This window comes from Pecten maximus, chromosome 19 (genome assembly GCF_902652985.1).
Source record: "Pecten maximus chromosome 19, xPecMax1.1, whole genome shotgun sequence".
Lineage (NCBI taxonomy): Eukaryota > Metazoa > Mollusca > Bivalvia > Pectinida > Pectinidae > Pecten > Pecten maximus.
The window spans coordinates 6,274,598-6,287,711 of record NC_047033.1 but is presented as its reverse complement, the minus strand read 5'-3'; the positions used below and the strand labels follow the sequence as shown (position 1 = coordinate 6,287,711).

General features: G+C 36.8%; 1 protein-coding gene across 1 annotated transcript in view; it reads left to right on the top strand.

Moving 5' to 3' along the window:
• The first annotated feature begins 368 nt into the window (after positions 1 to 368).
• Positions 369 to 13,114, top strand: part of LOC117317914 (C-type Lectin CRL-like) — a 28,411-nt gene continuing 15,665 nt past the window's right edge. The window contains exon 1 of the mRNA XM_033872880.1: positions 369 to 705. Coding sequence (XP_033728771.1) covers positions 435 to 705 — 271 coding nt within the window. The 5' untranslated portion in view covers positions 369 to 434. The remainder of the gene's footprint in view (positions 706 to 13,114) is intronic.

The window sequence follows — 13,114 nt, the reverse complement described above, 5'->3', positions numbered from 1 at the left end:
TCTGGTGAAAGTGTATTGGCTAACGGCCCAGTCAATATTAGACATAAATTGCCCCGCGTAAGGATCGAACGACATTCCTCAGATCTTCAGGACGAGATTATGCTACTGATTGAGCCATTACGATACCAGTATGTGATCAGCTCGAAGATTAAACAAATATAGATGGTGATGCCCGTGAGAACAAGAGTAATATTGACGCAAATTTATCATCATGGCGTATTTGTTGATATCATGTTAACATTTGCTTTGTTTAGATCGTATAAAGCCGCATCAATATGATTGGATATTGTAACGCCACAAGGATCATTATCAAATATGTACAAAACCAGAATGTATTCAGTATATCCAAAGTAACGGGTCAAATATAGTCGAACATAGAGATTACACTGGTTTCAAAAGTTTCATAACTTAATTAGGATATATTAAGGCATCTGATGATGTTTCTTTCTATTACTTTGCTATATTGGTACTTTTCATGTTATTCCTGTGAGTTTATTATCTCGGATTTAACTGAAATTCCGGACATGGAAGGTTTCAGAACAGCAAACCTTTCAGGTGTTTTACAAACCAACAGTGTCGTAGAGTGTGCGATAGAATGCGCCAATTACTTATCCTGTGCGTCGCTGTCGTATCACAGTACCAAAGGGTTGTGTCTTCTCCACTCCTTCCTCTTCAAAGTGACTACAACAGAAGTGATTGGTGAAGATGATTGGAAGTCATATTATATAGGTAACGTTTTACGACAATAGTAGCCATGCATGTTATTTAATTATATATAATGACTACTATAAGAAACTTTTAAATCGATAACAATAGAAATTTTTCTGCATCAGACTTCTTCATCGATATCACCTATTAACATCACAACATTGATATTTTAGTTTTTGTGTTAGATCGCGAACACATTTCTTTATAACTGATAGAACCTTAATCGCGCGCATTCTTTATAATTCAGATTTTAATATATAATCTTCATCTCAATCCGGAAAATTGCGACTGTTTACCAAGCATACATTGCTTCGAAATATAGATGAGAACGAAGAAATATAATCGACAATACAATAATTTCGAAATGATTTATTTTATTTTATTTTTATTTTTCATTTATTTTGAACCTTTCTCATAAATGTACAGTGTAGCTTGTTATTTCGGAGTCACCACGCGTGTCTCAATCATGAAAATATGACATTTGTTAGACTTGAAAAGCTTAATCTTTCGCAACAATTGTTCTTATTGTTCTCGTATTTTAAAGCATGTTTAATTGTTGATCAGATTTCTTGGTTTAATTGGTTTTGCGTTGAAATAAATATTGTCTTAATAAACTGGTTTCCATTGATAATTCATACCACAGACTACTGCCCAATAGAGCGTGGGTACCAATACAACCGGACCCTTCATTGGTGTTATCGCTTGGTAGAAGGGAACCAGATGCCGGCAAGGGAAGCTTTCGATTTCTGTCGTAATGATGGAGCTCGAATGATAAGGATAAACTCACAGGAAAGACAACTACACGTTATGGATCTTTTATGTAAGCAATGTCTTATGTATAATTACAATGTCACGAGATGTTTAATGAATTATAGGTTAACGTACAGGTTTTTAACCATTTCTCGGAAATACCTTCATTGTCTTACAAAAGGAAAACATATCCCGTATCTAAAGATATAAGATACCAGATAAAAGAATGTTTTATGCAACGTCGCATATTCAAAACAGTAATCATTAGCGCTGTAGTGCTATTCTTGCGACAAACATAAGATAAAATAACAAATATAAACATAGTACAAAGAAATGCAATATCATCTAGTTAAGATATACATGTAGCATACAGGAATCACAGAAAAAACGAAAAAACAGCTAAATTAAGAATATAGCAATACACAAATCACTGAAGGCATATAAAAGCAAAGAAACAAGCGAATTGCAAGCAAGCATTCAAGATAAAACAAGCAAAGCAGCATATTAAGTAGTTAATTATCACAGAATATGTATAATGTTATAAAAGATTTTAATTTCTCTCATATCTCGCCATGTTGGATAGAGTTTGCCCATGTAAGATAGCTATGTAAGATAAATCTATCTTACATAGCATTTCACGCGCGCGGATTAATCTGCGTTCAAGGGGGACAACTCTCACAACGTCGTCTGCTTGTGTTCACATCCGACAGTCCTTATCGTCGGTGTCGGTTTTGAAACGTTGGACTTAACTATAAAAATACATACATTCTTAGATAAATATATATCATATCAGCAGTAAATCAATAGGGCTACACGGTTAAACGATTAGACATTTCGTCTGAGCGAACATATAACTCCGTTACTGTAAGAAACAGTTAGACTACGCCTACAGGCCTGTTGTAACAGTTACAGTACAATACAGACTTGCCTAACCGACAGATTTGTCATTTGTCATTAAAAACATGTAAACACACACAATCACCTGGCAATGACAGGAACTAAAATAAAAGCCATACATAAAAAAATATAAAAAAGAAAATGTCAAACGTCACAACCTATGAAATGGTTCCGTTTGCGTCAGCATGGGGCCCTGGAATTTGTTTACTCTACTGTACTGTCAGTAACTGTTAGGCCTACTCAGTAACTTGTGTATTTGGAAGTTGGGAATTGGCTCTTAAATGAACGAACATTCGGTAAAAATGACACCCCTCGATGTTCATATCAAAATATTTATTTTAATTGTAGATAACTCAGAGTCTATATTTGTGTAGAGTAACTATGAAAACTAACTGCCATCCTAGCCTTTCAATATGATCATCGTTAGCCTATCGACTGACCTACCTTCGTCATTCCATCAAAACAACCGGTTAAACACATATAATCCTATGTCACAGAAAAGATCGAATACTCGTATAGAGTCACTGTTCGCTGGTTCACACACGAAGTTGCCAAAATCACAGTGGATTTAAAATTACCAGCCACGAAACATCGCCGCGTCATGGCGATCGAGATCGACATCACTCTCAATATCCTTGAACTATGAATGGAATTCCAATGACAGTCGTGACGTCATGCAGTGACGTAGTATTTTATAAAAAAAAATTTGACTTGACATTTAAAAGTACAGTGTGTTCTGTGAAATGATTAAATATGTCGAGGTGCAAATCAAATTATATGTGAAGTTGGAAAACTCATTTCAGCGTTGGCTTTCAGTATTGTTGATAGAACTTCTTTCTCTCGGATGTTGACAATTTGATCACGGCCACGTAAAAGTCGGTCAAGTTACGGTAATTTTTATCGGCGAATTGTTCATTCGTTCATCACTTAACCACAAAATGAATGAAAATTGTATGCAAACATAGTTTGCCAATATAGGGTATGATCTTTCAGAATATCACAAGTATATTTAGTAAAAACGTCAAATAAAGAAATTAAAAAATTGAAGAAAATGGATGGCTGAGGGACACTTTCGCCAGAAATTCGGTAATGATATGAGAGAAAAAGACTCTTTCATTATGTGTGTATGTAGGATAGGGATATTCCACCCTCGGGATCACAAAATGTGGTAAAACCCTCGGCAAGCCTCGGGTTTCACCACATTTTGTGACCCCTCGGGTGGAATATCCCAATCCTACATATACACATATGAAAGAGTCTTATAATAAATTTCATAATTTCATACTATAGAATAATATTGAACGCCTGCATAATATTACTAACGGATCAGGTTAATGCACTATGATCGTCTAATGTACATACAATGCTAATATAGCAAAGGGTAAAAATTGACATAATATACACTAATATAGTGTGAATTAAAACAAGAGACAATGAAGTCGATTGAAATATAATTATTATGGTTATAATCATACTGTTGAAAGTTTGGTTAGGAAAATATGCTGCTGCTAAGTAAATAAAGTAAAAACAAAGAAGCAAAAATAAAACACATGTACAGGTTGGCCACAGTATCAGGACACCAAAAGCAAGCACACAGGACTGGATATGGCAGAAGGACTATGCATGCGCACATATGGTACACGTACACAGTTTACCATCCCAAGTGCGCAACAGTCTGCAGAAACTCTGGTAGTTTTCAGCCTTTCTGAAGTCGTTTGGTAGACTGTTTCACACCCGGGCGGCCTCAAAACGGAATGACTTCTTACCATACCCAGTGGTGTTAACTTTAGGCATCTTGAAGGTCTTTTCATTTCTGAAATTATAAGAATGTAGTAGTTTAGTCTCTACAAGATCCTTTAAAAAAGAATAGGTGCACAACCATTAACATTTTTAAAAACCTCTTATGCCATGGTCTTGAGGCGAGTAACATGTAAAAAAATCAAGTTTATTTTTGTGTAAAATATCTGAGACTGGTGATGTGACATCGTTTTCAATAAAACGAATTGCCCTTTCTTGGACTTTTTCCATTTTTCTGGTATATGTAAAGCTACAGAAATGCCAAGCAAGAGGACAATAATTAAAACTTGACAAAATAAAAAGCCTTGAAAATGGTCATTTTACTTTTTTTGTTAGATAGTTTCCTAATCTTTTTGAAACAGCAAGTTGTTTAGAAGAATTTATACACAGTCTAGAGATATATTTATCAAATTTCAGCTTAAAATCAATTTCTACTCCTAAAAGTTTCACACATTCTAGAGCTTCTATTTTCTTTCCTTGAACAGTAAAAATGGTTTAAAAAAATCTGGTTTTCTTTACTATACATATTTCTTGAAATTTGGTTGGGTTGGCCTGCATGCCATTAATAGAAAACCAGTCTATAAGAGAGTTTCACTCTTCCTCTAGGCAGTGTTTCAGGTGTGTAAAACAATTGCTGATCTTAGGTAAAGTGTTGTCATCAGCATAATTGTATAAAGTACACTATGTTAAACAGCTAAAAAATATCCTTAATGTAAATATTAAGAATCAGTGGACCAACTATGGATCCCTGGGGAACCCTCTTCGTTAGCAGCACCAAGTCGCTGCCCTTAGATCCCAGCCTAGTCTGCGGATATCGGCCACTGAGATAGCTGCGGATGGAGTTCACTGCAGTCATATCTAGCCCAAAGGCTTGCAGCTTTCCCAGAAGCAGATTGTGCGGTATGTAGTCGAAAGCTCTGATATGCTGTCTGTTGTCCAAGGCCCGACGTCAATCCTCAAGGAGTCTCAGCAGAATAGACTGGCACCCGAAGCCCTTCCTTAAGGCCGCTAATTATGGGTTAAAAATTGGCTCAAAATAGTTGCTAAGTTGATTATGAACAATCCTTTCAAAAAGTTTTGACATGGTTGGTAAGATACTTACAGTGCTGACTAAGCTTTTGCATTGGAGGTTGAACTTACAAATGAAATATAACCAGCAGCTTCTCCGTCAGAAATGGCGGTAGTAATATGGCAAAAAGTGACCCCGGCGAAAAGTTCCCTTTACTTGGGTTTTGCGAAGACGCTTGTCAGTATCGTATCTAACGTATAATGAAGTTGTGCAATAATATAATGGTATGTTGCAATGATATCGTGGTATGTGTGAATAATATGATGACGGAATAGTATAATGGATAACATAGAATGATATAACGATTAAACAAAATAATATAATGACGAGAGTAAATAAAATAAAGATAAAAGGTAATAATGCAATGGTGAAATCAAATTATATAGACAACAGCGTATATAATGTATATAATGGTGTAACGTAATCATATAATGATAACATCATATAATACAATGATAAAATCAAATAATATAATGACAACATATAATGATATAACGACAAAATCGTATAATATAATGATAAAATTGAATAATATATTGATAAAGTGTATTGATTTAATGAAAATATCAATTAATATATTATTTCAAGGTCATGTGTGACAGCTATGGCGTTCCACATATTCTACTTCAGCATTTTGTTAATTACCAATATTGTTTATTTACTTGTTTCATGACTTATATATTTCAGTTTCCCATGGGGTATCTTCCGTCTGGATCGGAGGGTCTTCCGCCGACAGAGATGATCCTTTCGTTTACGAAGACGGTTCACCTTTGTCGTATTTTAATTGGAAATCAAATCATCTAAATGGCCGAAAATATATAAAGGCATTGGCAAATTGTAACTACGAATGGGATTCTGGAGATGGGAGTGGCAATCGTGACTTTTTGTGTGAACGCTCGTTTTTAACTGTTAGTTAAATGTTGTCGATTATTTGACACGAAAATGATATACTGTATACCTGGTAATTTTCGCCCCCGTTTAATTTTCGCCATTTTCGCCCTTTGAAGATAGGGCGAATTTAAGATGGAGGCGAAAATTTCAAGCTGAGTTGAAGGATTTATAAACCATATTACAAGTGTAGTCAGATCACAAGAATACCCTCTAACTTTTCAACTGTAAAATCACGTACTAGGCTTAGCATTTTCAATTAAAAACGATACATACTAAGTTATTTTAAAAATTCAGTCAAAAATTAAGTATGTAGTCCAGTCATGATAAAAATGAAATACAGAGTGGCATCAAATTCCTGCCATGGAAAAGACTAATTTTATGAGTTCACCGTCGCTTAACTGTGGCTTCCATTCATGTACATGTATGTACATGTGAACAAGAGAAACACTGGTCAGTCATTAGTCACGGTGCGGTGAACTTACAATTGATCATGTTTGCTTAAAATCGCCCATGTTCATGTATACCCGATACTAGAATTAGCAGGGACTAAACGGAAATCTGAGCACAGGTAAACGTTCTTTGTTTGACACCTGATCACATTTTACATCTCATGCTGGTAAGACAAATGGGGAACTCGATAAGTCCCGAGTGGTTCGAGTGCAAATTGTATTGATAATTCCGAGTGGAATTTTTTGATCTGGAAAACCATTAGGGCGAATCTTAAACGGGGCGAATATGTTTTGTGTTGCTCAAGGGCGAAAAAAAACCTGGGGCGAAAGTTACCAGGTATACAGCATATAGAGAACAAATTGTAAACATCGAAAACAAAATGCAAGCGAGTCTTAAATGAATGCTCAAGATGTTTTTTGTCTCACCTATGTAATCCCAAATATCTTTATATATCGATAACTGTCATTATTTCTATATCAATGGCCTAAATAAATTCTGTTTATTCTCAATAACTTTATTACATGAAGATTGTCGTGATGGATATATGTTGATTCGAACAAAGGCCACACTTCATTTTACTTTCTAATATACGTCACAGGATGATCACGTGACTGCTAGGCAAGGGATGAATCGAAAATATAATAATCCTTAAAGTGTTTTGTAGTTGTGGATTTTGTAGAATTGTAGAATAATGACGAAGTCGTAGATTGTTTGTTCCTCTGTTTATTGATGCAGGTAGGTATATGTTGTGTCCGTTCGAAGACGGGTAGGAGTGACGTGTCCGTGAAAAGCACGGCCGAAGGAGTGACGTTAGTATGAGCGGAAGGCTACTCTTTTATAATAATCATAATGTGCATCAGCTAGACGGATAGATTTTCCCCAACTTAATATGGTTATGGGTTTCGTGACCTGAAGTCTACATGTAAATACCACATTAATTAGAACCACACGAAGATAATTGAATACAACCAGTATTACATGAACATGGTATAGATAACATCCAAGTTGGTTAGAGAACCGAGGTCTATCTAATTACTGGTAAATTAGCTAACATGTGTACATGTAGATATGATGATTTACAGGTTCTATGTATAATTATACAAACTGCTACTGAACATATTACAGTACAAATCGATCTCACATGAGGTAATAAAAAACAGCTGGCATGCGATATGACGCTCATCAAAATAGCGTAACATCCTTATGTAATTAGCGTAATCATGTCGCAAATCGATAACGGTATTGATGTCGTCACACATTCCAAGCGACATCGTTGAATACAGCGAAAGTAAAATCCAAAGTTATTGAAATGTAGGAACTGTTTTCCGCGTGTCCACCGAGGAAGTGGCCGCGGTTTAGTTACCAATGACTTTGCAAATGGCTGTTGTGTGTGGATGTGATTGTTTAGCTTTCGATATCATAAAAAATAAACGGCGTCTTCAGTAAGTTGTTTGTAAGGGAGCAGTGTTCAGCAGTTTGGTCGGTTTTTGACAAATAAATGGAATATCGTACAAATGTGAACATAGTAGAAGTTTTTATTTTTACAATATACGTATATATTTACATTCTGTGTTGCATTTGCCTATATATCGTTAGTAAACCAAATTGTATTCATGAGACTGTATACTACAATTTACAGTGATTCGGTCAGAGTAGGAATACAGCCCCAGGTGTTGCTGGTCAAAACAATGGACACCAGTTACTTTCAGCCTGGAGAGATTTCGAATGCTAGCAATTATTGTCCACAACACAAAAAATAAAGCAACTTCACAAGTTATGAGAGTTATATTTTATAATTAAAACAAAATGTAGTCAACAAAAAATAACTATAAGCGCCGTTCTTGATATAAGAATTATCAAATTGTAAATGTCGTCACACTCACAGGGGCTGGTTTCCGAATTTTCAGAAATGTAAGACACGACAACATTAAAAGTCCAGTATTTATAAAAAAAATAATAATAAAATAAGAATCTTGTGAAAAATCGGGAGTATGGACATGGTTTCCGATTGTGTATGTATATTGGATTTTAGTTTTGTGGTTATTCACTGATGTTAAAGGCCTACCTTACAAAATCGAGCTCCTGTGAAGTTGAAAATCGTCTGCTAAGATGCGACTTGAATCTGTTTCGAACGAAATATCGTTGGAATCGTTTTCACCTACTGTCAAGACGACTTTCATTTAGAATTTAAGAACTGATATTCGACGGAATCTGAAGTATTTCCGAGGAATCGAGTCTGTCCTGTGCAATACCCGTTCAAAGCCGCATCACTTCTAAATGTTAACCGTATAGCATTGCGCCGAAAAACGGCTTGGATTTTACACAATCAGAAATTATCCAATTGTGAATAATTTGGCGATATCTACAAATGTATATGAAATAGAAAATAAAGCAAAATTTGTGCAAAACCATTGTATGTGTTTGGTAGTAGTAACGACATGAGAGACTATATTAATCCTTCTGGAAATATCGGCTGTTCCGGTGTTTGAACCTGATGACGTCAGTGATAGGGGAAGCGGCAAATTTAAACGCGTCTTAAGCTACAGTAAATAAAAAAATATGAATCTAAATATAAGCACTGAACTGTTACCAAATGGGTGTAGTATACAGTCAATATGAATACAATAACGGGCGACATTATATTTATCTGTCACCCAAATTGTATTCACATTGACTGTATACTACCATTTGGTAACAGTTCAATGCTTAAATAACCACACACAGAAAAAAACACAGTGTTCTAATTATTTGATATAAAACACAACTGACGAAGGAAGACAACGTTATGACTCGTGCCCTAGCCGAGCCTCGAACTCACGATCTACAGCACCCAATCGCCTAGCCAGAAATAGTCGCAAATTATACCGCTGCGCCATATAGGCGTTTTTTTTAAAGAACGTTTCAATGGCGCAGTGATGGTTGACCAATATTCATATTCATATTATCTAATAGACGACTTCCACTATGATAATGTCAGGATATGTTCTTAAGAACGCCGATATGGCGCAGCGGTATAAACCGCGGGTATTTCTGGCTAGGCGATTGGGTGCCGTAGTTCGTGAGTTAGAGGCCCGGTCAGGACACGAGTCATTAAGTTGTCTTCTTTCGTCAATTGTGTAAATATTTCATAAATCAAATAATTAGCACAATGTATCATATGCACTATGTTTTGGTGGTCCGAAGATTTGAATTTCCTTTCGTAGTTGCACTGTGATAAATATACATAAATATGTATATACTACATGTCGGTTGCAATAATAATAAAGACGTGAAATGGTGTAGAAAGTGTGTTTCCATATTCAAACCTATACATTACACATATCTAAGTTTTTGTGTATACTACTTCTTTTTTTGAACAAAGTGGTTTTTCTTTTAAGTTAATTTCCATTTTCACTACTATTACTTTTTTCTTAAAAAGTTTCACTCTTTCACATTTCTAAATGGTGTATTTTACAATTCATTAATCAAGCGCTGATGAATTATACAGTAGTTCTGTTTATATTTGTCTTTAGTAAGCTTGAGCAAGCCTAATTTGTCACGTGTAAGCATCGATACAGACACACATAAGGTTTGTTTAGCTTTATCTTGAGGCATTGCAAATCACGTGTAAATGTATCGTTATATAATAAAAAGTATGCATATGCAATTCCATGCTATACTTGAACGAATCCTTAACTACTGTATGTGTCACATTATTGTATATGCATTTATCTCCTCTTATTTTAACACAAAGACACATGTACTTATTGTCCAGATGTCATTTTTTATATAGTAAGGGTTAATGGTAATATCAACATACAAGTAATTTCTTTTGATCAAACTGAAAATAATGTTTATCAACAAATATTTTCTTATAATCCTTAATAACCTTTATATGGATATTCCTTTAGATATTTTTTTTTATAAATTTGCGACAGTTACTACATGTAACTTCAGTCCAAAACAACCGAAAAGGGACTAGCCATGTAGTTTTCGTCGTAGAAAGGGAGCGGTATTTAACTTAAATGATTAAGCATCGATTGCTAATACCCGCGGTCGGTCAGTATTTTATTCTTATTAATAAGGATAAGCATCGCTCTTTAGATGTATATCGATGTTTTTGAAAAATGCGGTTAGGTTTTCATGTAAAGCCCTGATTACAACCGGAAACCAAAATGTGTTATATATTATAGATGTGAATCTTGGAATAACATTTTGACTATTTAATTCTCGTAAGAGTCACGTCCATTTTATGGCTGATTTTTTTTTTTTTTTTTTTTTGGAAAATCAATCTGGCTTACGCCAGTAAGTGACAGAAGCCACAAACACACTTGATGTGATGGACACACGGCTTTACTGAGCCTAAATCGGAACACGAGTGAACATACTAATCATCATTACCTGGACCCCGGAACCAGACAGTATAACCGGAAACATACATATAATGGCGCTACCATTTTCCTACCAAGATCACCAACCTGGATCGTAGAACACTTAGGAGTTAATCCTGATGGGGTTTTAGACGTCTCACTGAAAGCACGGTTTATCTGACGAGTGTTGTGTTGCTCCAGGATAAGCGCTTGGACACCCAGTGGAATGTGTTGGTTTAGAAACTGATCATTGTGAGACCGCATTTCTCTTAATGAAAGACAACGCTTACAGATTGGAGTAGTGACACGGGCAGTGGCCAAGGAAAGTAGTGCTGCTGTTACTGCGCGGTATGATGGTTCTTGGCGTAGAAACTCCTGAATAGTTCCTCTTGCTACTGGGTTCTTGTTGATGTACTTTTGGTTATCAATTTCAATTGTCAAACGATATTTTGTAAGTAGGTTATCACCTACTAGAGCTTTGAACCCTGATACGAATGACGGCGAAGGGGCATTCTAATGGACAGAGTGGAATGCACAAACGGAGAAGTCCTTCCCTGAGTGAGTCTCGACATTCATCTTCAAGTAACAGGGTTGAGGTATATGATGTTACGCATTCTCGTGCAAGGAGGACGAGTTGACGTTCACGTTTGATGACATCAGCAGCAAACTGACTGCTCACTGTTACAGTGGGATCTGTTGTACTCTGGGCTGTCAAGAATGAAGGTGTTTGCCTCATGGACACACACTGGTGGCAAATGTAGGTGACTTTGTGGATTGTACTGTCCATGTCTAAAGCGTAAAAATATTTGCCGAGCACGGATCTGAGTTGATGATTACTGAAGGATGTCCTAGCTTAATATGAAGAGCTGAAAGGAGGCCGTCAAGAGTGGCTGATTTGGCACGACAATGTAATCTGTCACTTTTCAGAAGGGAATGCTGCGTTTAACGACCAGCAAGCAGTCCGTCCCTGGAGAGGGAAGCAACATTAAGATACCCTCTGACATCAGTTGTGTGCTTCTTCGATCGGCGGGTGCCTTGCTTGAGATGCTAAGCCATGCTTACCAACTGATGAAAGGCATTGGAGTAGTTCCGTGAAGTATCTCATTTGAGCAATTACTACGCACTACGGAATACGCTTTTAAAGTCACAAACGTACAAACATAACATGTTGGGTCTTCACATGTTAGAGCGTTGCGACTGGCGAAGTCAGATGGGAGAATTGAAAAGCCAGAAACGTGTCGACTTGAAACATGAGACAAGAATGTAGTTACACATGAACTAGCAGTGAACTCGCCCCGACAAATCTTTTCGAAGGCTCGTACGCATGGCTTACTATCGGTAATGATGCTAGCAATAAGTACAGACTGCATGATGTATGGTGAAAAGTGTTTGATTGCAACTGCTATGGAAAGCGCTTTTATCTCACATGGAAGCCAACGTGTTTGGTTCTTCCGCAATTTGGCACTGAACAACCCACTGAAATCAGTATTCCTATCACGCGTTTCATAAAGAGTACCTCCTAGACCAGGATTTTTAACTGACCATCTGTCACAATCCAGAGCTGGTCCTGAGGATGGGGCAGTGTGATAGTACGGTTGGATAACAATGCTTTCTGCGCTTTGGTTAAAGCACCGATTAATTCGTCCGACCACTTAATATTGTCCTTGAGTCGCGTCCCGCAACTGCTTCATCGAGGGGTGAAATAAGGTTTGAGCAGTCCTTTAAGATTCTTGCCAATACTTTGTAAGCGCCGATAAAAGACCGGAGACCAGAGGCATTTGAAGGCACCAGGCATGTAGAAAGGGTAGATATCCTTTGGGGACTCATATCCATCCCAATTTTGACGTTTTCTTGAGAGTAATTACAGTCTTGGTTGCAGAAAGGTTCAAACCGCTCTTACTGAGTGCCCTCAAGACGGTTATCTAATAGCTTCTCCAGGGTGTTACCACCACAATATATGTCGTCTGCGACTTTAGCAACAAACCCCCTTTCCACAAGGTCACCAAGTACTCGGCATGTAAGCTCTTAAAGGGCAGTTTCTGAACCCGGCATGCCTATAGCACATCTTGCGTAAAATCGGATGCCATTGAATGGTGTGACTACCCTACATTACTTCATTGAATCCGGCGACAATGGAATCTGGTAAAATGCCTTTGTGTGGTCTGTGGCGATGATGTTCTTTCATAGCGCAATCTGGCGAAGG